The sequence below is a fragment of the Oikopleura dioica genome, chromosome 1 (assembly GCF_907165135.1).
Source record: "Oikopleura dioica chromosome 1, OKI2018_I68_1.0, whole genome shotgun sequence".
NCBI lineage: Eukaryota > Metazoa > Chordata > Appendicularia > Copelata > Oikopleuridae > Oikopleura > Oikopleura dioica.
The window spans coordinates 9,570,023-9,595,444 of record NC_137291.1 but is presented as its reverse complement, the minus strand read 5'-3'; the positions used below and the strand labels follow the sequence as shown (position 1 = coordinate 9,595,444).

The following is a 25,422-nucleotide window of genomic DNA, read 5'->3' as shown; positions in this document are numbered from 1 at the left end:
TCCTTATTCATACTTCTAGTCGATTTATCTGGCCCGAATCCGAAAGGTAAAACTAGCATGAAAGAGTCCTCATTAGACACTCTTTTTAATGCTGAATAAAGAGGCTGGTTGGCACGAGTTGAATGTGATCTTGTCCGACGCCTCTGTTCCCGGCGAAGAAGAGCACAAGATCATCGACTACATCCGAAAACAGCGTAACACGCCAACCCACGATCCCAACACGCACCACTGTATTTGGGGCGCCGATGCTGATTTGATCATGTTGGGTTTGGCTACGCACGAGCCCAATTTCACTATTGTTAGAGAGGAGTTTGTTTACGGAAAAGTAAGGTTCTCTAAATCCATCAAAAACTAACCTCTCTCTTTAGCCGAAGCCCTGTACGCTCTGTGGACAATGTAGCCACGAGCTGATCGACTGCCAAGGTCTTCCAGAAGGAGCGGAAGACAAAGAGCCGCCTGTTTTCTCCAAGGGAAATTATATCTTCATCAGAATCGCAACAGGTACTACACTTTCCCCTCTTTCAACAGCTAAACAGACCCTAGTTCGCGAGTGGATAGCCCAACTGCTTCAAATTCTTAATATTCCTATTCCCTGGGACTTGGAGAATATCATAGATGATTGGATTCTATTATGTTTCTTCGTTGGCAACGATTTCTTGCCTCACTTGCCCTCGTGGGAGATCAGAGAGGGAGCGATCGACAAACTTGTTGGAATCTACAAACGTAAGTTGATCTTTTGAGAATCTTTTCTTATTGAAATTCTAGGAACTGTTTGCGAAATGAAGTCCTACATGACGAGAGACGGTACTGTGAATCTCAAGGCGGTAGAATTCGTCATGAGAAGTATCGGTCGAATGGAAGACGCGATTTTCAGAGACGAACGGAGGAAGAATCAAGGCAGAAACAAGCGCTTGAACAGAAATCAAGGTCATGAAACATGTAAGTTTGAAATTGAAAAGAAAAGATAATGAGCCTCCATTCTAGCTGTCGCGAAATCAGGAGTGATGGAGCCGAAAATGGTGAACCAACATCAACGACAAGCGAAAGCGCATGATCTGAATAAAACTGCACGTCAGATTCGACAGGAAGCTACCGAGGCGAGACTTACTGCAGCCAAACTCGAGGATCAGGATACGGAGCAAATTACTCTCAGCGCACTTGCGTAAGTCTTGCTTTTACTCGCGAAGACCAGCTGAAGATCCACAATGTTTGGAGAGAATCGAGAAGTTTATACTTCCGGTCCGGAAGTCATATTTACATTAACCCCTCCATTAATCATTTTATATATAATTACGACGCTTGCTCGTGTCTTTTCTATCGAAAATGTTTCCAGAAAATGAAATAATATCAAAATGGAAAGAAGATAGAAGCAAACTGTCTGGTGATTCTTCAATTCTCGCCCAGCTTGTTGGTACATTGTTAGCAAATATTCTAAATCCTAAAACGCAGCAGCGGACTGGCACTTCCGGAACATATCGGATTTGCCAGCTTTTCCGTCATCCTATAATAGCCCCCAATTTAGGCTCGTCACAGCGTTTATCTAACTTTTCAAAAGTTTCTTAGTCGGTTGTAGAAGCAGATTACATCACCCAAATTTCCCAGTAAATGCTTGTCTGGGATACAGGAAGTACTGTTAAATTGATCAAACAGATTACCGCCTGTATCCCAGACAAGCTGGCGCCAGACCGTGAAATTGACCTTTATGTAAAACATGGTGTTTTTACATACTACTCTTGGGCATTGAAAAAATATAGAATGGAAATTTTATAGGACGCAAGATATATTTGCTTTTCGTATTTATCACATCGCATAAGCAGGTAGAAATGCATGTTGACTTAATACTTTGTAATGAATGGAGATATCGAAGTACTTTGCACTTGACTCTTGGACCATCCCCCGAACTTTTATGGTCGATCGTTAGTGAAGTAATAACCATGCATATATCAGATGTGAATTACTTTCGATGAGTTTGAAACTTGTGAGCCATGTTTGCCTCAAACAAACAAAAACGAAAGTTGATTCTAACACACGATCTACCCCGTAGTATTTATCAACCAAAGAGGTCCTCGTAAGCGGACGAGTCGAGAGAGAATACGAACGACCCGGAAGCTTTGAAACAGTAGAGCAATAAGATACGAAGAAAATGGGGGAAAAGATGACCTCGACCTTCTTGGGAGGGCTCATCATTTGTGTTCTGGCAGGAAGCTTTCAGGTAGATTAACTGGCTGATTTATGAGCAACAAGGTCACATGAATTCTAAACTAGCGAACTTAATCAAAGAAAAAAAGAAATTCCAATAGAAAGAAATTGATACTAGGTAGACAGATTACATTTATATATTTTAGCAAGTGAGATTCTTAACTAAATTCTAGTATGGTTGGAATGTGTCAAATGTAAACGGCCCGGCCGGCTTCATCAAAGAAAAGCTCTACCCCAATTTATGCGTTGACAAATGCCTCTCAGATGCAGGTAAATCTTAACCAAACCGCGCTCGTATTCATCAGCGAACATGCATAAAACCGAGTTATGTAACAGTCATCAGTGAAAGTTCAGGAAGCAAACATATCATAAAACTATCTGTTTAGACTCCCTTGAGGAAACGAATCCTCTGTATGGCAAACAGTGTAACTCGACTGTACTTGAAGATGAAAGTTGCACCGTCGAAGAATACACGGGATTCGTCAAAAATCAGGAAAACCAGTTCTCGACCGCAGTGTCTATGTTTACCGTCGGTGGCATGGCCGGTTCATTCTCCACGACTTTTATGGTGACGAGATTCGGACGAAAAGGAGCGCAGTTTGTCAATTGCTTCGCATCGTTTATCGGAGGCGCCTTCTACGTTGCTGCGTACTACTTGTCAAGCCATTATTGTCTCCTCCTCGCCAGGTTGGCAGTAGGATACTTCGCTGGATTAGCTACTGGAATTTGCCCAATGTACGTTATTGAAATTTCAACGGCCGATTTCCGAGGAAAAGCTGGTGTTTTACCCCAGTTATTCATTACCATCGGTATTTTGACTGCACAGGTACGATAATATCGAAAGAACCGAATTTTGATTTTAAGATTCTTGCGTTTCCAAGCATTCTTGGAAAAGCATCACTTTGGGGCTGGTTCATGGCACTTGGATCGATTCCGTGCATCGTTTGGATTCTCTATTCCCCGAAAATGGTTGAATCACCAAGATACACGCTCATCGAAAAGAACAACTCCGAACAAGCTCAAGAAGATCTCCAAAAACTCCGTGGCGTTGAGGACGTTTCTGGCGAACTTGCTGAACTTGAAGAAGAGGCTGCTAAGCTGAAGGAAATGCTTTCATTTAAGTCTTTTCAGAGAACTGCTTCTCTTATTGAGCAATCATAAAGGCAGAACAATCAGATGATGACGATGGAATGACTGTTCTTGAACTCTTCAAAGATCCGACTCTCAGATGGCAACTAATGATCGTCTGCATCGCTCAAATGGGCCAGCAACTTTCCGGAATCAACGCGATCTTCTTCTACACAAATGATATCTTCAAAGCCGCTGGTTTCTCGTAGGGAAAAAATAATTTAGCTTTATCAAATGAAATTCTAGCGTTGAAACTTCTACTATGATTTCTGCTTTGGTGGGGCTTGAAAATGTTGGCATGACTTTTGTTAGTCTAGCTGTGATTGAAAAATTTGGACGAACAGGTCTTCATGTTGGAGGAAATGTTCTCATGGTGATCTTGTATGAACTCGAAAAATTTCACTTGTTTACTGTTATTTAGCTGCTTGGGCATGTTCCTCTGCTTGAAATACCTGACTGCAGCAAGTTTCGTTCCGTACCTTTCTATTGTTTGCATCCTTGGATACATCGTCGGATTCGCTCTTGGTCCTGGACCAGTTCCATGGATTTGGAACTCTGAATACTTCCCACAGCGAGCCAGAGGCCCAGCTGGATGTAAGAATGTCAATGTTTTCGATGATTTTAAAAAATGTTCTAGCTGTTTCTTGTGCTCTCAACTGGACCGCGGCTTTTGTCGTTGGAAAATTTTTCCCGATCGGAACGGTTTCATTTATATAGAGAGTTCTGCCTTTTTGAATGAAAACAGTATTGAAACCGGAAAAGCTCAAAGTGCCATCGGCGAATGGGTCTTCATCTTTTTCTGCGCCGTATCGGGTTTCCTAGCCGTCTTCCTGTGGAAATTTGCACCTGAAACCAAAGGAAAATCTTTTGCGGAAATCAACGCTGAATTCGCAAAAATGAATGGCGTCGAATCGCAAGAAACAGAAATGCTCAAATCAGATGAATAAAAAATTTTGCAAACTTTTTTAACACACTTTAGTTTTCATTAAAAATAACACAAGTGCCTGAACAAATAAAAACAAAACTCAAAATGAAGTTTGATGAAAAGCATTTTTATTAAAATAATCAAGCTTGAATCTGATCGATTTGATTGACGTGAGGCAGGAACAGTGAAAAATGAAGAGCAGTCAGTCGCTGTACAGAAAAGAGTCGAAGTGGAATTTTGAACTTTTTAAACAAAGCTAGAAGATTAATGTTTAAATGAAATCACCAAAAGGCACAATTGTATTTTCGATCCATTCTCGATAATTTGAGACTCTCGTGAAAACAGCAGGTTTCGTCGCGTCGCTTCCACAGCGGCCGAAAGAGTAGATACCGTGAAGTTGGTAAGAACCATCGTGCCAAGGACAGAAGAGTGGTCCACCAGAGTCTCCGGCGCAAGGAGCCTTTTCTTTCGCACCGGCGCAAATCATACAGCTTCGAATTGTACACCCTCTCCATCGGCCATCATTACACTGTTCATTGGAAACAAGGGGAATCGACACCTGTTTGAGAACATCAGCATATCCCGTGTTCTTTGTATCACCCCAGCCGAGAGTGATGCATTCTTGAGACATAATTGGCATTGCATACGGCTCTGGAATGGAAGCAATATCCACGGTTTTGCTGAGAAAATTTTAACTAGAGTTTTTACGAACAAAAATACCTCATTCGGACAGGCTCCTTCAATCTTATCAAAGCAATATCGTTCAATCTAGGATTTCCGGGTGCTTTGCAATTTCTACTATGGCAATGAACAGATTGCACATACGCGTCTTGCTCGCCATCTTCAATGAGCCAGTTAATTTTCTTTGTCTTGCCAAGTTTCACAACAAGTTCCTTCAAATATTCATCACCAGCATCGCAGTATTCAACCATGCAATGTGCAGCGGTGACCACCCAATTTTCATGAATGAGGACACCACCACAAAAGTTCTGGTCATGCGAAAGCTTTGCGATGTATGCAACGGAAGTTTTCAACTCTCGAGCGGGAACTCCACCGACGATTCGACCGGTTGGTCGCCGAAGAAAGCCAAATCTTGCCATTCCCTGTTTCTGGAGGATTTTTTGGTGGTAATCACAGCATGGTGACGGATCGTGCCCCGAGCAGCATGTATTTTGGCTTTCTATTGTCGTTGAAGACGGGATAATAGTTGTTGAAAATTACCTGGATCAGAAAGAGAGCACTGTGAAGAATATTGCATGGCATACTCGTCCTTTTCAATTTCTTTTTCTTCCTTTGCTTTATTGAAAAGCCTACCCCAGGAACTGGCAATACTATCATGTTGGCTTTAAAAATTATCATAAGGAGGACTAAGAGCCTAAATTTATGAGCCATTCCTATTTGGCTTCGTTTCATGTTCCGCAGGTTTCGTCTTTTTGGGACTTGTAGCGTTGGAAACGGATACAATTGGTACAGGAATCAGTTCTCTTTTTGGTGTCAAAGCTTTGTGTTCCACCGAATCTCCATAAATCGTAGCAGTTTTTACTGGTTCAACAGTTTCGCTTGGGAAGCTGTTTTGTCGCGCCTGTTTTACACAATCAAGATCAATGCAGAGTCCGTGTGTAGCTGTCCGTGAAATGTACCGGACATCACCTTCAATACACAAATTATAATTCTGCTAATTACCGATTACAATACCATTTGATGACGAAAAAACTTCTCTGAGCTCGTCACACTCAGACTTTTTGATTTGAGCTTCATCAACCGTCTCACCAGGCCAAACAGAGCATACGAGAAGGTCATTAATACTTGACGTAGCTGCCACTAAAAACGTTTAAATCTCTCAATCAAAATGTAGGACATTCGCCAAGAAACCAAGAAATCAAAGCAAGTAAGAAACCAGAGTCTATTTTCGACAACCGCTATATTTTCTTCACACAAGGTTCAAATAAACCAACATTTTCATTCTGAGTGCTTACCTGTCGAAAATATTAAATTTGATAGCTTCATCGTCTTCTGTTTGCTATTTTTATCTCTTTGGTTTTCTTATTCTTGTGGCGTTTTTCTCAAGAATATTATTGAAAAAAGAGTCTCTTCCTCGTCGGATTAGTCTTCGATGATTGATGGAGTTTAATTGAAGCCCAATTGTTGACTTGTTCCGTCTGAAATCGCAGTTTTGTCGGATAATAAACGAATTTTAGAGAAGCGCCTTTGCAGTTTTATAGCACCCTGCTGCGGCGCTAATCAGTTCCGAGGTATCGAAAATAAACCCGAACCCAATGGACTGGAATACTTTCCGCTGGTTCTGAGCAAACACAACAGTTTCATAGAAATTCAATTATTTACCAATTGATCATCCGCGAAATCAACCGGGTGTGGAATTTCTATCAGAAGTTATTGACCAGTTTATGCTTGAGAGAAGAACAAAAATATAGGTTTTTCGTGGACAAAATAGAATGAAATTTTACTCAGGCATATCGTGATAGAAGACTGCTGCAACTAGAGTCACAATTACAGTTATCTCCTTCTTTTGACATCGAATAACCCTGTTCCACCCTTACTGTCAAAAATAATACTGTATTATTAATACAGTCACATAACACTATTGGGCCAATATTATTGGAAATAAAGTCAATTTTACAGCTCTCTTAGTAGAAAAAATCCAAGTTCAAAATGTGAATAAATTGCATAACGCTCTTACCTTTGGGCTTGACTTGCTCTAAGTGAGCTCCATTTTTGGAACGTTTGGTGCTGCGGGCACCCTCTGAGCACCACCACACCCACGCTTGTCTCGGAAGACAAGTGTAATTCTTGAAATGCTTCGAATGCTACCGCAGCGGAACTGTGACATTTCTCGCTCATTACAAAATTCCGACCAAAATGTTACGTGAACATTCAATTGAAACTATTTCTGTAATTTTCTTTTGAAGAATTGAATTTCTTGTTGAATGAACAGATCAAGTATTTTTCGACTATATTTATTAGACTTAAAATTTGGAACTCGAAAGCACAACCAGAATGATGAACAATTTACAGTCGTTTAATAAAATTCATAGTCGACTGAAAACGGGTCGAACATTCGTTTGGACGGGCGGGCGGCCTGGAGATTCTGAAAAAATTTCATGAGCACAAGTCTATGTCGGATTATTCTCCTGGAATGTTACGGGTTCAATCAACTTACATGGCTAACTGGCGATCTTCTTGAAAACATTCGCAAAAGCTCATCATCAGACATAGCATTGGCGAGCTGACCAAGAAGCAGGGAAATAGTCGAGAATCTCATGTCTTTTCAAAAAGTTTTGTTTTGTCAAAGTCAATTTGTCGAGCTGAGTTGTTTTTTGATTCTGTGCTCTGGCCAGGGCGATGGTGACCCCTTATATCTCCGGAATAATAAAGTATTCAGCGCAGGTGCATATTCAATTCCACTTACCCATGCATATTGGAATAGCAGAAACGTTTTTCTACCTTTGATGAGGTAATTAGTCCCGAAGCAAGTGCCCTCGAGTGCCTCAAGCGCGTATTGTCCAGAGGACTGCTTCTGTAAGGTAAGCTTGTCAAAACTGTCTGGATAGTCGGGTTGAAATGAGTGCGAAAAAAATAATGAACGAGTTGGTGAATATTTTCGGCTTTTTAGAACATCCATCTTTTGATTTTATAATTTATCATTGACAGTCAAGTTCAACAACACTTATGAGTTCCGATGCAGAAGGTTGACATGCATCAACATGGTGGCTTGTGTGGCCAGATGTTTGGATGCCAAATCGATGTTGTAATCCTTTTAGCGCAAGACGATATCGTCTATGGATTTTCCTTCACGTCTCTTTAGTTTCATTTAGTTACTGAGTGAGCATACTGGATACAGTAACGAACAGATATTCAGAATATCAGCCTATTTGATATTCACGCTAAAGCTGTAATACGTTTCGTTTTTTTGCGCGTTCGCTCCGGGACACCAGATGCTCGGCTGTATGTAGAACTGTAATAAATGGATGAAGTAATGAGAAAAGATACGAGAAGAAATATGGAGAGCCCATTGAAAGATTCGAAAAATCAGATGAGCATCATTAGAGATTACAAAATACGATACGATAGGTTAAAGCGCGAATATACAGGTACTTAATTAACACGTAATGATAGTACATGTATCCAATGAAGCCGTAGAGTAGACAATGATAAAATAATGCGTTTGAGTGTCTTCTACTCTTCGTATCTATATTATTCTGAATATACAAAGGGTATTCGTCCCGGCTTAAGAACGACTAAGTGTTCTAAGATCATGATGACTGGACTCGATTCAAAAAGGAAATACTACAGTACAAGCTCGATAAATTCTCGATGACGCCGATGTCTATCTAAATTGCTGTCGATACAATTTTATTGCTTCATTTTAAGAGGATGAGCTGATTGAGGAGAAGCCAGAAACATTAAATCCAGTCAGTTGTTTACGCACGACGTGTGGAGATTAGGGTCGAAAAACAACAGTAATTCGATAATGCAACAAAATGAGCGTGTTTCGTTGATCATGAGTTATTGAATCACATGCATGAATAACATTTTCGAACCTGATTACATTTTTTCTACTCATCAGTGGAATGGTCGGCGTCTTTTATGTAATCAATCTTCCCGAAGCAGGTTAGAGGCTAATTAAAATGGACAGTAATCAGTCCTCCAAATGCAATCACAAAGCTATCCTGTTTTAATTACTTATCTTCAGCTCGACCTGCGAAACTAAGATCAACTTCAAATCAACTGCTGTACGTTGGCGCGTTTCTTCTCATGATTTCTGTAGTAAAGGCAGCGATCCAAGGAAGGTTTAATTTTGGATTCAAGTTATTCTGTGTTCACTGATCAAGAAAATGCATGGGCAATAATTTAACCGGCGAAATTAAGTGCCTGCTATAAGCATGTACTGCATTAAAAGATGCTCTTTGATAAGTAGGGTAATCAACAAAGATAATTTCGACCGAAGCTGATAGTTTATCAATACAAAGTCTGCTTACTCGGATCGCCACGAGAGCTCATACCCGGATAAGCCACAACGCCCGGGAATCCGAGGTCTAATTATCTTTTCGTCTCAAGGAGCTGCCAGCAACGACTGTATTCCAACTGAACATCAATATCCTGGACTTAAAAAAACGCATCCTTATTCTGCCTCTTCACGCTTTTTAAAATTAAAGCTACTTGACATACAAGAATAAACTACCCTCCCAAGCTAACTAAAAAGAAACAAAGAAGTTGAAGGGCGGCCAGAATTCTGCTGTATGCAAGCTGTTCTGAAAACTAGACGAGTGTTTAGCTGATCGCTAGTTTAAAATTCAAGAGTACAATTAATCTACACGAATGGACGTAGTTGAAGCATGCATGCATTAAAACTAAACTCAGTACAAATTCCGTGATTATTCAAGTATAAACGCTTGCTAACGATCAAGGTCAGATGATAAAGAAAGATGTTTTATTGTAAAGTTTTTATGTGTCACAATATTTTTAAGTCATTTTCGGCACTGGTTTTATTAAGAATGATTAACCCTAACGAGCAAGATCGCCATAGAAATGGCAGATCATAGTTAGAATGCGCGGGAAGACAGAATCGTCAGGAATAAAATACCTCGTAAGGATCACCCGGGCCGAAATAGAAGGGAAGCCACCTAGTGGAACATATATACAGCATCTCGCAAGAACATGGGGCAGTGAACGGTAAGGAAATCAAACCCTTTAAACACATGATTGATGAATACAATGCTGGGTCAAGATTGATTAAGTTGGTCGAGTTGGATTCACAATAGTATATCAAGTGAAAGTATAAAGAAAGTAGGCACAGTTGCATTAATAGTTGCGGCACAGCCTGTGCGAAGCTTTGTCCGAAAGAATGGGGTCCGAATGGAACATACAACATTTGCATGAGACATGAAATGTGCATCAGATTGAGTTGATACTTCAGTCAAGGATAATAAAGAAATGAACTTGCATCAAGTGTTTTTATTGAAAGTCCTCAATATTTCAATATCAAGCGACTAAGACGTCATAGAGTCTGTTTTCTTCGACTCTTGCTTGGTGACGGGCCTAATATGCTGCATCCTTTGACGATTTGCGGTTTATTCTTCGACAACGTACTCTACAAATTTGAGATAAAGTTGGACAAAAACCATCCGGTTGTTGAATACCTTTTGTGATATGCGGCGACGTCTTAGAATATTAATCGAATGTTTTCGTGGCGAGCTGAGCGGTTCAGTTTTTAAGCCACTTGAGGTAGAAGGATAGCTGAAATTTTTACGGTAAGAGTAGACACTTCTAAAAACCAATATAGCGCTATTAAAGCTTTAATATATGATGTCGTGGCAGGCTAATTCATAGAACTCTCTGAGGTGGATCGAAAAATAACTCCTTGAGAAAGAACTTACTGTTCAGTGATTGCTCTATCAGCGTCGGATTTGACTGTTGGAAGACTCTGAAAGTTGTTTGAGGCGATGGAAGAAGCGGGAACTGTCCTAGAAGTTGAGATGATCGACGAGTTGGAAGTAGAAGCGATGGAGGAAGCGTTGACGTATTCAAGGTGATGCTCGGATGCTGTTTCTGGCGCGCGCGAAAGTTTCATTGGTGATGTTCGTCGGAAAGGCTGCAGCTTTGAGTTTGGATCTGCTGGGTTCATTGAGTGAAGCGAGGAAATGCCCGAACGAGTGATGGTGAAAACGCGGCCTCCGCTTGATGAGGTGGACCCTAATTTTACTCTTGAAGGTAAGCTCGAAAGGAAACGTCTTACCAAGTTGAGAAGAATGAACAGCGCGCGTTCTGATGTTCTTCGGTAATCGAGCAGGGCTGAAGTTGACATCGATTCTATCGGTTTTCTTCTTTGGCGTTACCATGTTGCTAGAACACGAGAGAATGAGGTGAACTCCGACAAGATAGACTTACTTTGGAGTGAAGAATTCAACATTATCGGGCGCTGGAAGCGTTTCTTCGTAAATTATATTAATGTCTTCCGTTGTCAGGTGGAAGTTTTCCTTGCACATGAGTTCTTGGTGCCCAATGTTCATGAAGTCAATTGAATTTTGCGTCCCATTGTGATTGCCAAAAGCAGCGTTTCCCTTTTGAACTCCCTCAACTTCCAAATTCGGCTTCGTGTTGTTGTTCAACTGGTTGTAGTGCCTGTCCGCGAAGCCAGAATCGGAACTTTGCTCGTGATCCGGATTTGTAGTCGCTGAATCTTTTTCTATGAATTTGAGGGAGGCTTCTTGAAGATCTAGTTTTCTTTGCAGCGCGTTGATTTGCTCCTTGAGCTTTTGATTCGTAGATTGGAGGATTTCCATTTCAGCAGAAGTTGTTTCAAGCATATGCTTCCCGAGTTTCACCTATAATTCAACTTACTCTTTGTCGTACTGTACAAAAGCATGTTTTAATTTGATGGTCAGAAGCATGAATAATAAAGGCGCTGATTCTTCAACATTGGTTTACTTACAGGAGTGCGTTTTCCAAGCTGAAGTTTGAGCGCTTTGTTATCATTCTTTAAAGCATTGATGAGTTTGTCCTTGCCGGCCAAGCATACATTCGTATCGCGTAGTTCTTTCGACAGCCGCACCTTATACGCAATCGATTGGAAGGTCACTAGAAGAGAGCGTAACTTACATTGGTGGCGGTTAAACCATCGATTTCTTCCTCGTAAACTTTGAACAGCTCATCGATCCTCGCCCGTCTCTCTTCCCTACTGGTCATCTACCTGAATTCAGAAACGATTCAGTTCTTATGCTATATTTTCTCTAATTTTTATCAATTCAAAAGTTTGTTTTTTTCATAAATAGGTATAGTAACATATGTTCTTTTCAATCAGAAAATCCCCCAGACGAATAAAAATTGTTACAAAAAGTAAAGGAAAAGGAGTTAAATACTGTTCTTGGGGAAAATCTATCAACAGTTTCGGAACTGGAGTTGTTGACTCTCACTAACTAGTTCGACTAGAGAACGCGGGGAACAATATTGCACAAGGTTGAGAGAATGGTTGCACTGTTGGTAGAGAATATAGATCCGACCTGATATCCTAAGCATTTTCCGGCTTTTGAGGCCACTAGAGCACGTCACTTCGCATCTAAGGTCACTCAGCTCGAGTTCTGACGGTCAGAATCTGACCGTCAATGATCAAACGACAAGGGTCAGATTTGGCTATTTGACCTCAAATGACTTCAAAACAGCAAAAAATGCATCCCGAAATGAGACTTCAAAAGTAGCAATACAATTTTTCGTAGATCGTACATTTCTACGTATGATTTAATAAAATGGCTATTATGATTAGGATGATACAATGTTCAAGATTGAAATGGTATGGTGCTGTGATATTATATAAGGACAGATGATTGTATTTTTGGTTGTTTTCTTATGAAATGAGCTTTCCGTGGACACAGGCGCAGAAGAAATAAAAGAAAAAGGAAGAAGTCAGAAAAGAAACGATGTTGTTCAAGTAAAACAAACGCTTGGTAGGGTGTCGTTATCAGCTACTGTCGCGATTTGAGCGCTTCTACGAGCCACTCCATTGCCTCGTCGAGCCCAGTGCCCTTCACGGCGGATGTCTTGAAGATTTGCCATTTTCTTTCCCTGAAACGAAGCATTCAGAATCAAGGGAGAAAGATAGGGGTTACCTTAGCGCAGCTAAACCTAATTCTTTCGCTACTTCTGTTGGAGACATCGCACCTTCCATATCTTGTTTGTTCGCAAAGACCAATAAGATTGCTAAAGGAAAGCTGTTTGAATTTTAAGTTTTTGGCAAGATTCAAAATTTTTAATGGTGCATTCCAAACATGGCCTAAATGGTTCGGATTGCAGCTGTCCTGCTCCAGCTGCGTCAGGGTATAAAAAATGAAACTAACTTCAACGATTGCCCACGGTAAAATAAATTTCTGTGCCCTTGAAACTTTACAAAATGAAACACCAACTTCGAAACTGGAACCTATGTCTGTAGCGAAAATAAAAATTATTACCTTTCTTGAGTTCCTCTTCTTCCAACATCGAGACCATCTCATTCTTCGAGATTCCGATTCTTTCCTTGTCCACTGAATCCACCACATAAATAATTGCATCTGTATTTGAATAATAACATCTCTACAAAATCATTTATCAGCAGCCTTTCTTTGCTAAGCTTACCCAGTAAGGTCTGATTGAAGTTTGTCCTCCGAGATCCCAAACTTGAAATTTTAAATTTTTGTACGATACAGTTTCTACATTGAAGCCAATGGTGGGAATAGTTGTGACGACTTCGCCGACCTGAAGGCGGTACAGGATCGTTGTCTTTCCTAAAGAAGAGGGTAGGCTGTTAAATTTAGAGGAAGAGTTTCACTTACCGGCGCCGTCAAGACCCAAAATCAGAATCCGAAGTTCTTTCTGCCCAAACAGGCTGTTGAAGATATTCGAGAAGAAATTCCCCATTTATCTTAAAAAACGCCAACGTCAATTTTGGTGATAATATAAAAATATATTTTGTTCGATGTTGTATCAAAATAAAAAGGCTAGCAGGGAATATTGTAGAAAAGTTGCTTCAGAAAATGTCTTTGTCAGACGAAGCAGCGCTTGAATTTTGGAGTCGGCGACGATTTCCTTTTATAAAGGTAAAAAAGCGACGGTTTTCCAGGGGAACTTTTTAGGGTGTCTTTTTGAACCAATCCTTTGATGACTGATTTGCTCTTCGCAACGGGCTGTTCGACGATTTTCTCCTTTTCTTTCTTGCTTTTCTGAGTTTCAGCCTTTTGCTGGGCGAATGGATCCTTCCCGGCGTTTTCAGCGGCCTAGTAAAGAGTATAATAAGTTTGTTATTCAAACATTCAAAACTACTGTTTTCAACGCACTGGATTGAATCGACTTTGTTTGGCATGCAGACAAAATTAAAAGTTACTTACTACTTGGGCTTCGTATTTGGCGATTTCGCGTTCATATTCTGCTCTATTCTTTGGATCCTGCATTTCTTTCATGTAGTCAATGAAAAGTTCGCGAAATTCGGGCTTTTTGATTGCTTCCTCGAATTTTTTCTTGAGTCGGTTTTTGAATAATGAGGTTGAAATTTTGGCACTCCGAATTATTTAGCCATAGAATGTGACCATTTTATTGTAAGTTTCGCTAGTTTTATTGAGTTTTTAGCCGAATCTGAGATTCGGAATCTCCTACTTTTGAAAACCGAGAAACTCAAGCCACGGAAAGCGCGGCTTTTCCATTTTTTTTGGCTCAAAGCCGCAGAAGGCTTCTCCCTTTTCAATATTCGGAGATTTGTTCTTTACTCAGTAAAACAAGCAGTAGAATAATGGAGTTGGTTTCTTTCGTTATGCATATATGGTAGTTCGAATTCGAAAACCCATTCCTTTTCTTCATCAGTCATCTGCAGCTTCTCATTCTTCTTGTCCATAATCTCTGAATCCCGAAATGAGTGTACCGGTTCCAAATTCCTCCTTTTTCTTTTTTTTCTCTGTTGTTGAGCTTCTGACTCGTTTTGTGCCAGCGATGACGTCATCGCTTGGATTACATAATCGCTCCGTTTTTGACTCGAAAAAGTGTCTTGAAAGAGATTCTTCCGCGTGGCACCTCCGAAATTTCACTCGCCCGGGGAGAATGAATTTTTAAAAAACGAATTCGAAAAAGAGAAAGGATTGAAAATAGAAGAAGTAGAAATTTAGAGCTCAGAGGAGGGAGAATTATCCGCCCCGCGGCTAGCGGTGCGTTTTGGATAGCATTTCTCGCATCCCTTTTATCGGACTAAGGGCGGAATTTTTTACAAGTTTAAACTTATTTTTTTATGAGAGAAGGTAAAAATTTCACTACTTTTGCCAAATTTGGTAAAGAAAAATAAGAGAAAATTGACGAAAACGCGTATTGTGGGATAGACTATCTCGGATAGTAGGAAAACGGTAGGAGACTAAGGGATTTATTTTTATGAAATGGTGAGAAAGAAAAAAGAAAGATCTTTTCGCGCTTTTTGGATTTTTTAATAAAGTAACTTTTTGCGTAAATTCTAGCGCACATGAAAAAACCCGCACTTATTACAGGCTGATTTCAGAAAAAAATCTGAAGACAACCTTTCACTTTGAATTTGAAATTAAATAAATAAAAAGTAAGCTAAAAAGTAAAATTTTGGATTCCATGCCACAGTAATTAACCGGTTTTCATACTGTAGATACCGGTAAGTTGCGGCTTTTAATCATGAAAGTGGTTTTCATCATGTGCTAAACGATTGTTATCAGTTTATAATCTGATTACCGGCTTTTCTCAGGAAAAAATGGGTATTAATTTTATGGGCTTTATTTCCTCCGAGGCAAGTCGCCGCGTAAAACCATCGTAAACAACTATTCTTTTCAACTTGGATCGGGATCATCTTCAAGAGAAATCAAAAATAACAATTTTGGTGTTTTCAGAAAAATGATATTTTGGCTGCTGTCGATTTCGTTACTCAGTATTCTTTCGCGAGCCAGCGACGGAAGCATTCTTTATTTTGAAATTCATCATCCCGAAGGTAGGGTAGAAGAAAACTTAAAGTTCTTACAGTTAATCTTGTAGATATTGCGTACAGTTACAGAGGAAGATTTGCAAGGGATTTCGGCGGAATATTCGAACGATTTATGTCTCATGTTCCGCTTATACCCGCCAGGAAAGGATGGTCATTTTGATGACAGAAAAAAAATTCAGTCGAAAATCAGCTGACTTGAAAGTCAACTGCTAAAGATCCATTTAAAGTGCGAGAAATTTTCTTATTTTCAGCCCTCTAAGATAATTATTAATCGTCTTATAACTTCTTATCATCTCTAAATCGTCTAAAAAGCCACAGAATCATCCCTGAAAAAGCCCAATCGAAGCATGTCCAGACGCGCCGCCCACCAATGTGGCGCAGCTGAAAGGAAACATGATGCTGATCAAGCGCGGGGGATGTTCGTTTTTGGAGAAGGCGATTGTGGCTCAGAACACAGGAGTCATCGGCGCCATTATCTTCAACGATGACCCGATCGACGTCGACAGCAATATTGACATGGTCGATGATGGGAGCGAGAAGAGCCATCTTGTGGACATCCCCATTGTTTGGCTGCAAGGGAAGAATGGCCACATGATCTTGAATTCTATCTACAAGCACGGCGTAAGTTGTCAATCAAAATCTCTAGAATAGAAAACAAGAAGATCGTAAGAACTTGGTCATGGCCGCAAATTAGCCGTCCAAACATAAAAATCATTTTGAATTTCAGATGGCAGCAAGTCTCTCCTTGCCGCATAATCATACCTACACGATTCCTGCAAACAAAACACCCTGGGACCTGTGGTGAAGCTTTCTACAACCAGTAATAATACAAAAGACCTATCTTCTGAGCTACAAAAGTCGTACCACGCACCCCTTCTGACCTCTCCTTCGATTTTTTATGCATTCTTCGATTTTTTCTACAGAATCTCCACATGTTCTTCATTCTAGCTCAGTTCAATCTAACTAGCAAAAAACACGGGTAATTGATGAAAATCTGCGCAATACTGTAAATTAAAGTAAAAGTAGCTTCCTTGCCAAAACGAGAAATTACAAACCTTTTCAAAGGGCTGTTTTCGTAGCAAAATCGTGTCCCCATTTATTTCATCGTGTGATAAAAACTACTGAAACCTACTGATTCATTCAGCCAACTCGGCGGTAAAATATCTAACTGTAAATATCATAGACAGAATAGAAGAATGATAAGCCAAAATATCATCTACTAATGAGCTCCTAAAAATTTATAAACAACAAATTCGCCAATTTGTAATCCAAAATCTCAATAATTTACTTACCGCCTTGTTTGTTTTCACTGTGACGGCCTGATTCCTTCAAAACACTCATAGATGCCTTACTGAAACTCTTCAATCTTATCAAATCTATAAATTAAGAAATGGGACGTCTGAGTGTTCTCCTGTTGGGAGTAGCAAATGCCTTCTACCTCCCCGGTTTGGCCCCGGTTTCCTATTGTAGGGAAGGGCAGGAGAATCCAGGAGATCAACCTTGCCACGCTGACATCGAATTATTCGTCAATAAGCTCACTTCTCACGATTCCGCCATTCCATTCGAATACAGGTACTTATCCCTCTCCCATTTCAATCCATCATCTAATCCCTTCTTTAGCGCATTCGATTTCTGCCAAGACACAGACGGTGAAAAATCGCCAACGGAAAATCTTGGCCAGGTCCTCTTCGGCGAAAGAATTCGACCATCGCCATACAAGTTCAAGTTTGACAGTGAAGAGACGTGCAAAAAAGTCTGCGAGAAGAAATATTCTGGCGACGATGATAACATGAAATTCTTGAAGCACGGAATGATGTTCAGCTATGAGCATCACTGGATCATTGACAACATGCCCGTCACATGGTGCTACCCAGTTGATAATGAAGCGCACAAGACCTTCTGTTCTACTGGCATTCCTATGGGTTGTTTCGTCACAAAGGATGGTACTCAAAAAGACGCTTGCGTGATCAACACCAATTACAACAAGAAATCCAATTTCTACCTCTTTAATCATCACGACATCGTGATCTACTACCACGACGGTGTTGAGGGAGGATACGTTGGAAACCGACTTATCTCAGCTCGACTCAATCCCAAGTCTTACAAGAGCGGAGAATGCAAGGGTGATCCCATGGCCATTCCACAGGAGCTCAAAGGCGATATTACCGTTCCATACACGTACTCCATCAAGTTTGTCAAGAACAACAACGTCAAGTGGGCTTCTCGATGGGATTATATTCTTGATTCTATGCCACATACCAATATTCAGGTACTCTTTTTCCTTCAATATCCTCTCTATTGTTTTCTAGTGGTTCTCGATCATGAACTCTCTCGTCATCGTCCTATTCCTCTCTGGTATGGTCGCCATGATCACCGTCAGATCCCTCCACAAAGATATTGCTCGATACAACTCCCTCGAGAGCCAGGAAGAAGCTCAAGAAGAATTCGGCTGGAAGCTGGTTCACGGTAATATAGCGATTCTTTCTCTAAAATGAGTTATTTGTCAGGTGATGTTTTCCGACCACCAAATGCGCCCATGCTCTTCTCTGTTCTTTGCGGCTCCGGTGCCCAGGTAATCTGCCAATGAATGAAACTAGAGTTAATAATCTTTTAGATCATCATTATGACATTCTTCACCCTCTTCTTTGCTTGCCTTGGCTTCCTTTCTCCCGCTAATCGTGGCTCTCTCGGATCAACCGGAATCGTTCTCTTCGTTTTCCTCGGTCTCCCAGCTGGTTATGTTTCTGCTCGACTCTATAAGACCTTCGGCGGCGAAGCTTGGAAATGTAAGCGCTTTCATTTGAATTTTTCTTTTGATTTGATATTTTTTCAGCAAACACCATTCTTACATCTTGCTTCATTACTGGAACTATTTTCTTTATCTTCTTCGTGATGAACCTCATTCTTTGGGGAGAGCACTCCAGCGCAGGTAGGATTCTCCTCCTTGATTTCACCACTAACTTTCTTTACAATAGCCATTCCTTTTGGAACGCTAGTTGTCATTCTTCTCCTCTGGTTTGGAATCTCCATCCCTCTGACATTCCTTGGAGCTTTCTACGGTTATAAAAAGCGACCAATTGAACATCCTGTTCGCACCAACCCCATCCAGCGTGAGATCCCAGAGCAAATCTTTTACACGAAGCCGATTCCTGGAATCATCATGGGCGGTATCCTTCCATTCGGTTGCATCTTCATCCAGTTGTTTTTCATCCTCAATTCTATCTGGTCTCATCAGGTATGTATGAAGCATAAACGAGCCGATATAAATAATATGTAAAGATCTACTACATGTTTGGATTCTTGTTTTTGGTAACGATCATCCTCATCGTCACGTGTTCTGAAACTACCATTCTTCTTTGCTACTTCCACCTCGCTGCCGAAGATTACAGATGGTGGTGGAGAAGGTAAATTGATGCTAAAATGATTAACGAAATAAAATTGAATTCCAGTTACTTGACTTCCGGCTTCACCGCAGTTTATTTCTTCATCTACGCTGCTCACTTCTGCACTTCAAAGCTCGACCTCCGTGACGGAGCTGCATCGCTTATTATCTACTTCGGGTAAGTTCTCTCCGCTGTTTTCGTGCTAGTATCTTGAGTTGATTTGACGCATGATCCTTAATAAGGATATCGGTCACGTTCAAGCTTATCGTCAGGGGCAGATAAAAAATGTTGATCCAGGTGCAGCTTGCTTTTTGAGCGGATATATTAGGCGCTCCAGCAAGATTCGAATTCAAATTATACTTCTTAAAATGAAAATCGCTTATCGATAATGAGAAGAACGCTTATCATAGATGACTTTGGTAGACTACCAATATTATTAAGAAAAAAAATCGACATTGTCGTCTAGGATGTTCTTCTGAATAAAACTTATACTATTGTCTTGTAGGTACACTTCAATCATGACTCTGGCGATCTTCCTTTTCACCGGTACAGTCGGTTTCCTTGCATGCTACTGGTTCGTTCGAAAGATCTACGGCGCTGTCAAAGTGGATTAAGCTTAATTATAGAAACCCTTTAAAACATATCCAATAATTCTTATTATATAATTTATATCTCAACTAAATCTAAAAGCCGCGTGTTCTAAAAATCAGGTTGCCCAAAACTTCAGTACATTAAAAATGTCAGTGTATAAATGTTAACTTTAATATCCCTCTAAAATTTAAGGGATGAGGTCGGTTATCTGACTGTACTTTGCGATAACCAAGTTGATCCCAAAATATTTTCATAGCCAAAAATCACCTGAATACCTGGTAGAGACGCCGAGCTTTTTCTTATCAAATTCAATATTCTCAAAGTATATTCTCCCCCTCTTCTTCTACCCCGCTTAAAGAAATAGTCCTGAAAGTACATAACAAAAAAATAAGAATAAAAAGTCCACTCACCTGCCGAAACGTGCCTTGACTTACTTTTACAATCGAAATAAGAGTTAAAGCTATTACCTTCATCACTTTGGTACTCTATCATTTCTTTTCCGAAGAGTTCCTTGTCTCTCGTTGAATCGGCTCTTGAAACCCTTCGTTCGAGTGTTCAGATGTAAAAATAACTTGTTCGAATTCACTTTTCAAGCGTTCCCAAATCCCTTAATAATATGGTGTCAAATTGAATTGAGTTTCAACGAGAGATAGGGGGCCCTAGTTAGTTTTTATCAAGAATCATTCAATTCAACCCTTTCCCATTCTATATTTCTTATTCTTTCTCTTATAACAACTCTTCTTTTTTCAACCACTATTACTTTAATGACTGTATGACTCGACAGTATATATCCAGCTACTGACCAAACATGAAACTGTATCGTATATTTTCAAAAAGAGAAGGAACTGAAAACTAGAGCCCGGAAACTTGAACTTTGGAAGTGGGAAGTTCTATTTTATAAAAACAACAATCTTACGCGTTTATGTTGATACCAGTACGTGTGCAATAAATTATATCGTTCATTAAAACACTGCGTTCGATCTCTTTCTTTCGATGTTTTCTCGATTCTATCGGACTTAAATGGATTGATTTTAGATGTCGGATGCGGAAAAACTCAAAAATTATTTGGCGGAATTCTCGGGAAAGTCGTCTACTTCTGTAAGCATAAATTAAGTTTATCTTTGATGAACAAATTTTAGGTAAATATTGGTGATGCAGGAGACGATGAATCCGAGACCGCTAACTTGCTCGGCTGGGCGAAAAGCGGCTTTGGAAATTTAGTCAATAAAGCTTCAAAGATTCAGGAAAATATTCCGCTTCCGAACCCGCTCAGAAGGTATTACCTGCTTAAAGCAGATTTTACGGTTAAAATTTCATGCGATGACGATATTGATTGATTAATTATTTTCTGCTCAGTAGGATCCCAACTTCAGGGCAATATAACCCGAGTACGAATTTCAGCAACCACATAAACCGATTAAAATGCGACATAGATATTTAGAGTGAAATACCCGGATTTGAGATCAATTAATTCAGATATATATAAAATGTTACCATACAGTATGTAGGTCCTGTAAGACAGTTCTTAGTAAGACTTTCCCGCTGTTCTGTTCAGTAATTTTCATGTAATAAATATTTTCTCTAGCAGTGATGGTGGATCTTCTTGGCTATCAGAAGCCGAATCAGACCCCTTCTGTCCCAAGCTTTCAAAGAAGCAGCGCATCCTCGGTTTTATGGGCTGCATGGGCATGGGACTCCTCTGCTTCATGATGGCGGCAATGTACCTTCCAGTGCTGATCGTTTCCGCGCGCAAATTCGCTCTTTTGTACACTCTTGGCTCGCTCTTCTTCATTTCCTCATTCTCGCTGCTCTATGGGCCCAAGAAGCATTTCAAGGTGAGATTCGATTCCACGTAGGTCAAATTTTAGAAGTGATCAGTAAATGGGTTTGGGATGGTGAAGATAAGCATAGTTTCGTCCGGGAAACTTAAACCAAGACTAAACTCGCGATAAGGCGTGTGTCTATCTATTCTTCCGGGAGTTCAGTCTATTGATAATTTTTTCTTTCGATAGAAGGTTCTATCGTAGAAGGGTTGTTTCATAAACGAAATTATCTGTGGTATTTTCGAAGGAAGATCAGGCCAATTTTCAAAAGGAAACCTGAAATTATTCTTCAGAACTCTCATTTTAACCTATTTCAACAAAGGCTTTGCTCGTGCAAATAAACCTTTTTTCTAATCTCCTCTCTTTTAGCATCTTATCTCGACCGAACGTCTCCCGTTTACCCTCGGCTACACGTTGTCAATGAGTTTTACCCTCTACGCGGCCATGGGAGCGAAGAGCTACATTTTGACAGTCATTGCCGCTGCGATTCAGATCGTGGCACTCTCATACTTTACGCTTTCGTATATTCCGGGCGGCCAGGCGGCGCTCAAGTTCTTCGCTAAGATGTTCTACGCGATCTTTTCCAGGTGCTTCAAGTCTGCCATAAACGTCTAACAAAATTTGTAATCGAATGGAAATCGACCTGTTTTAACCTGCCGCGATTTCCGCATCTCAATTTTAGCTACATTTTGTAGCTTTCTTTTATTCTCAGTTCAACCCTATTTTTATATTTTCACTCTCTGTATCTCTACTACCGATGACACTACTGTATTTATACTACTCTCCAACAAGTTCTGTATCAAAAGCAAATGGACACTTTCGAATAAAATTTCAATGCAATTTGAAACTAGTGAATTTGACCGCACATTACCTCGGATAAATTTACACTTGTTTGAAAACAAAGTGAAAATAATTCTCCCGGTTGCAAAGTTTGGGTACATACAAATATTCCTGCTTGAACCATCGCAACTTTATTTTGAAGATGCAGTAATTATCCAGTAGTATTTGTCAAATATCGACTGACAAGGAGGAAAAGAAGGCTCCTAAAAAAAGGTGTCACATGCTGCATGTGACATGCATCCGTAAATAATTTCGGTTTTCTGGTGCCAGACAATTGGATTGTGATCTGTTGACAAATCCAACAAATGGTAGTGAATTGAACTTTGATATGATTGAATTTATTTACGGCAGGAACTAATAACAATACATGTTTATACAGAAGAGATTTCATTATTCTTATTTATTTCTCTACCCAAGTCGAGATGTAGTCGATGAAGTCTCTCAAGTTGATAAATGTACCGTCTAAAAATGAAATGACGTGTGAGTCTATCAAAATTGAGTGCAGCTAGGGTCTCTAAAGCAATAATCAATGTCCCCATACCTTGAATCTTTATGGTCCTTATCGAATCAACTGTCTCCTTTTCCGGCGAAATTCTACTTCTCCCATTCAAAATGCCACATGTCGAGCTCCATTTACAGTTGCCATTTACGCAGACGCATTTGTTCACCTTATTTCGGTTTCTGCAGTTGACATGACAGCGCAGAGTGAAGCCGCTAGAATACATGATTAGCCACCTGGGCGAGGTCGCGTTAGAACTTGAGAAATGTGACCTATGTGAACGCGAAACCGCATTTCGGAACTATCCACTTGATTTAGTTCTAATCCGAACTTTGCAAAGAAAGATTTGACCGATCGCATTCAAAAGATATTAGATTTCAATCCGACTTAAGGATATAAGCTATGAATTTGAACTTTCGTAGCGCCTAAATGCGACGTAGGATCATTTTCATTTCAAAAGCAGTCCTACCTTAAATTGCACGTAGAACTCAAATCTGGAGTTTTTGAAAAAAATTTTATGGAAAATTTTCTCTCTAGAGCGATTTCAAATCTTACGCTCTCGATTGCTCGAATTTTTTCCATTGAATCGCTAAAACTAAACCGTGTCTTTTATTTTGATGATGTTAAGCTAGAAAATTGATGGGCTTTTATTTCAAAACTCCCTCAAATTTTCATTCTAGCGTTTTCCTCTTTCTTGCTCGAGTTTTTCTTCTTTTTGTGCTTTTTCGCGTGCAACCAATCAAAGCGCTCGGGGCACCCGCGCCACTCTCACGGAAAAGAAGAGTTGAGAGAGCGAGCGCCCATCGCGCCGCTTTTTACACTATTCACGCGCTGGGTAAGCCTCATGGAAATGGCTCTAAAATCGGTTTCGGTCGGAATTAGGGAAAACTGATCCGTCAATTTTGTAGATAAGGGTTAAGACAAGTTATTCATCGAAAAAACTCGACCGATTTAGTGGAAAAATTTCGAGAAATCGAGAGCGTAAGATTTCAAAACGCTCTAAAAGGAAAATTTTCTATAAAATTTTTTTTTTAAATACCAGATTTGAGTTTTACGTCCATTTTTAGGTAGGATTACTTTTGAAGTGAAAATGATCCTACTTCGCATTTAGGCGCTACGAAAGTTCAAATTCATAGCTTATATCCTTAAACCTATTCTTCCGAAGACCCTGCTTCACGCAATAGTAGAGAATTCCAGACTTTGCATAATAAGCAATTATCTTATCAAGGTCAGAAAATGTTTATTCATTGAATCCTGAGCACGTTCTTCTCTGATCCCGTGTCAATCTAGGGCACGATAAGCGCGTGGAACTATCCGGTCACCGGATTTACGGTTCTGCGGATTTTGACTACGGTCATTGCCGGTCTAAAATAAGAGAATGCCTATCTCATCGGATTTTCTGATGATCCGATTCTTTTAACTCAATTGTCAGCGTTGGAGCTCACCGATCTGTTATCATTACTCAATAGGATTGGCGGTTGGCTGATTTAAACTCGCAAACTTTGAACTTACTCATTTTCGCAAATGGAATCTTCGTCAATAGACGGGCAGTTCGAATAAGCTTCTGATCGGTTCCCGAATGTCTTCTCATTATTACTACCAGCCGCAGACTTCAGATTAACCTTGAAATCTTCAAGTTTAATGCCCAGCGACGCCATTGAGGGATATTTCGTTTCACGTTGATTGTGTTCCGGTGTCACTGTCGTCGTAGAAGTAGTTTTGGTTGTTGGTGGATGAAGTGTTGGCTTTTGCACTCCCATCGCTCGGAAGATACTGACATTGTTCGTTGTGACATCTCTTGTTGGAGCGGATGATTTTCTGACAACCGAAGCTGAGTAAACTGGACGGCGACGGATAATATTTGAAAGTGGCTTCGGCTCAGGTTCAGGAGGAGCCACAGTAGGACATGTTTCATCAATTTTTTCGACCCATCTGCATCCGATAAACAGTCTTGATAGGGCTCGGCGATTCGTAATTAATTTGAAATAAATCAGTACCAACGAAAATGTTTGAAGGGTGTAGCCAGTTAAGCCGATTAAGAACTCATCAAAATTTGTGCGTCTAAATATTTGACGAGATGTATATACATATGTATTTCTAAGACGGAGAGAGAGGATTGAGCATTTTCGATCAACATTTACACGTGATTTTTCGCGATTTAGTTATACACAAAATCATCTAGTAGAGCCTTTCCTTATAGGACCACTTTGTCGATAACATACACATGTTCGTATTCCAACAGCTTCTGCGTTCGTTATTGAGCAAAACTGCTCGCATGTTTTTCCATGCCCTGTTCCTTCCGGACATTTCCATCTCGGACAGTTTTCGTTCTCTGCGCATGGAAGCTCAATTGTGTTCATACAAAAGTCTTTTGATCTCTGGTTTGCTTGGGCAAGCCCTGAACATAATAATTAAGTTCTGAAAAAGGAAAAAGCTTTCTACCTAAAACGAGAGTGTGAAAAATCTTCATTTTTTGATTATTTGTTTTGATTTCTAAAAGAAGCCTAAAGCACAACAAGTTTTTAGATCTTTTGTAGTAAGTTTTTGAAGCGTCGACTGTTCGTGAT

At 40.1% G+C, this 25,422-nt stretch overlaps 10 protein-coding genes across 11 annotated transcripts; 5 read left to right on the top strand and 5 right to left on the bottom strand.

Moving 5' to 3' along the window:
• Positions 1–69: 69 nt before the first annotated feature.
• LOC145711036 (5'-3' exoribonuclease 2-like) lies at positions 70–1,181 on the top strand. The gene is made up of 5 exons (XM_081788760.1): positions 70–325; positions 369–501; positions 544–723; positions 766–939; positions 985–1,181. The coding sequence occupies exons 1-5, from the start codon at positions 89–91 to the stop codon at positions 1,164–1,166; spliced, it is 906 nt and encodes a 301-aa protein (XP_081644886.1). The 5' UTR covers positions 70–88; the 3' UTR covers positions 1,167–1,181.
• Positions 1,182–1,322: 141 nt separating this feature from the next.
• On the top strand, positions 1,323–4,374 carry LOC145711064 (solute carrier family 2, facilitated glucose transporter member 5-like). Its single transcript, XM_081788791.1, is given in 9 exon segments — positions 1,323–2,212; positions 2,373–2,469; positions 2,586–3,025; positions 3,064–3,357; positions 3,360–3,532; positions 3,574–3,708; positions 3,749–3,921; positions 3,965–4,024; positions 4,090–4,374. Coding segments are annotated over 9 exon segments (1,614 nt in total). The 5' UTR covers positions 1,323–2,155; the 3' UTR covers positions 4,275–4,374.
• LOC145711037 (trypsin-3-like) lies at positions 4,350–6,967 on the bottom strand. Its single transcript, XM_081788761.1, has 6 exons — positions 6,951–6,967; positions 6,229–6,411; positions 5,948–6,073; positions 5,474–5,902; positions 4,973–5,432; positions 4,350–4,932 (listed from the first exon to the last, which is right to left on the bottom strand). The coding sequence occupies exons 4-6, from the start codon at positions 5,508–5,510 to the stop codon at positions 4,524–4,526; spliced, it is 906 nt and encodes a 301-aa protein (XP_081644887.1). The 5' UTR covers positions 5,511–5,902; positions 5,948–6,073; positions 6,229–6,411; positions 6,951–6,967; the 3' UTR covers positions 4,350–4,523.
• A 2,717-nt stretch (positions 6,968–9,684) lies between these two features.
• Positions 9,685–12,454, bottom strand: LOC145711033 (uncharacterized). Its single transcript, XM_081788754.1, has 7 exons — positions 11,870–12,454; positions 11,703–11,822; positions 11,159–11,595; positions 11,007–11,113; positions 10,648–10,963; positions 10,411–10,507; positions 9,685–10,361 (listed from the first exon to the last, which is right to left on the bottom strand). Exons 1-7 carry the CDS (start codon positions 11,954–11,956, stop codon positions 10,269–10,271), a joined length of 1,257 nt encoding a protein of 418 aa, XP_081644880.1. The 5' UTR covers positions 11,957–12,454; the 3' UTR covers positions 9,685–10,268.
• A 137-nt stretch (positions 12,455–12,591) lies between these two features.
• Positions 12,592–13,663, bottom strand: LOC145711050 (ADP-ribosylation factor-like protein 1). Its single transcript, XM_081788777.1, has 5 exons — positions 13,573–13,663; positions 13,376–13,524; positions 13,213–13,333; positions 12,874–12,964; positions 12,592–12,829 (listed from the first exon to the last, which is right to left on the bottom strand). The coding sequence occupies exons 1-5, from the start codon at positions 13,655–13,657 to the stop codon at positions 12,730–12,732; spliced, it is 546 nt and encodes a 181-aa protein (XP_081644903.1). The 5' UTR covers positions 13,658–13,663; the 3' UTR covers positions 12,592–12,729.
• A 10-nt stretch (positions 13,664–13,673) lies between these two features.
• On the bottom strand, positions 13,674–15,231 carry LOC145711052 (uncharacterized). The gene is made up of 3 exons (XM_081788780.1): positions 14,583–15,231; positions 14,125–14,256; positions 13,674–14,013 (listed from the first exon to the last, which is right to left on the bottom strand). The coding sequence occupies exons 1-3, from the start codon at positions 14,727–14,729 to the stop codon at positions 13,783–13,785; spliced, it is 510 nt and encodes a 169-aa protein (XP_081644906.1). The 5' UTR covers positions 14,730–15,231; the 3' UTR covers positions 13,674–13,782.
• LOC145711049 (protease-associated domain-containing protein 1-like) lies at positions 14,966–17,070 on the top strand. The gene is made up of 5 exons (XM_081788776.1): positions 14,966–15,123; positions 15,628–15,725; positions 15,770–15,860; positions 16,055–16,340; positions 16,447–17,070. The coding sequence occupies exons 2-5, from the start codon at positions 15,632–15,634 to the stop codon at positions 16,522–16,524; spliced, it is 549 nt and encodes a 182-aa protein (XP_081644902.1). The 5' UTR covers positions 14,966–15,123; positions 15,628–15,631; the 3' UTR covers positions 16,525–17,070.
• Positions 17,071–17,084: 14 nt separating this feature from the next.
• LOC145711021 (transmembrane 9 superfamily member 2-like) lies at positions 17,085–20,661 on the top strand. The gene is made up of 10 exons (XM_081788738.1): positions 17,085–17,291; positions 17,340–17,988; positions 18,029–18,185; positions 18,227–18,291; positions 18,334–18,505; positions 18,553–18,648; positions 18,695–18,954; positions 18,999–19,123; positions 19,169–19,279; positions 19,608–20,661. The coding sequence occupies exons 1-10, from the start codon at positions 17,110–17,112 to the stop codon at positions 19,714–19,716; spliced, it is 1,926 nt and encodes a 641-aa protein (XP_081644864.1). The 5' UTR covers positions 17,085–17,109; the 3' UTR covers positions 19,717–20,661.
• A 14-nt stretch (positions 20,662–20,675) lies between these two features.
• Positions 20,676–22,139, top strand: LOC145711044 (uncharacterized). Of its 2 annotated transcripts, none has more exons than XM_081788771.1 (4): positions 20,676–20,791; positions 20,833–20,969; positions 21,282–21,528; positions 21,886–22,139. In XM_081788771.1, exons 1-4 carry the CDS (start codon positions 20,729–20,731, stop codon positions 22,129–22,131), a joined length of 693 nt encoding a protein of 230 aa, XP_081644897.1. In that variant the 5' UTR covers positions 20,676–20,728; the 3' UTR covers positions 22,132–22,139. The 2 variants fall into 2 exon arrangements, with proteins under 2 accessions (XP_081644897.1, XP_081644896.1); XM_081788770.1 differs by having other exon boundaries at positions 21,279–21,528.
• A 553-nt stretch (positions 22,140–22,692) lies between these two features.
• LOC145704123 (uncharacterized) lies at positions 22,693–25,381 on the bottom strand. The gene is made up of 5 exons (XM_081781562.1): positions 25,298–25,381; positions 25,059–25,253; positions 24,368–24,815; positions 22,898–23,070; positions 22,693–22,818 (listed from the first exon to the last, which is right to left on the bottom strand). Exons 1-5 carry the CDS (start codon positions 25,323–25,325, stop codon positions 22,757–22,759), a joined length of 906 nt encoding a protein of 301 aa, XP_081637688.1. The 5' UTR covers positions 25,326–25,381; the 3' UTR covers positions 22,693–22,756.
• Between the last annotated feature and the right edge of the window lie 41 nt (positions 25,382–25,422).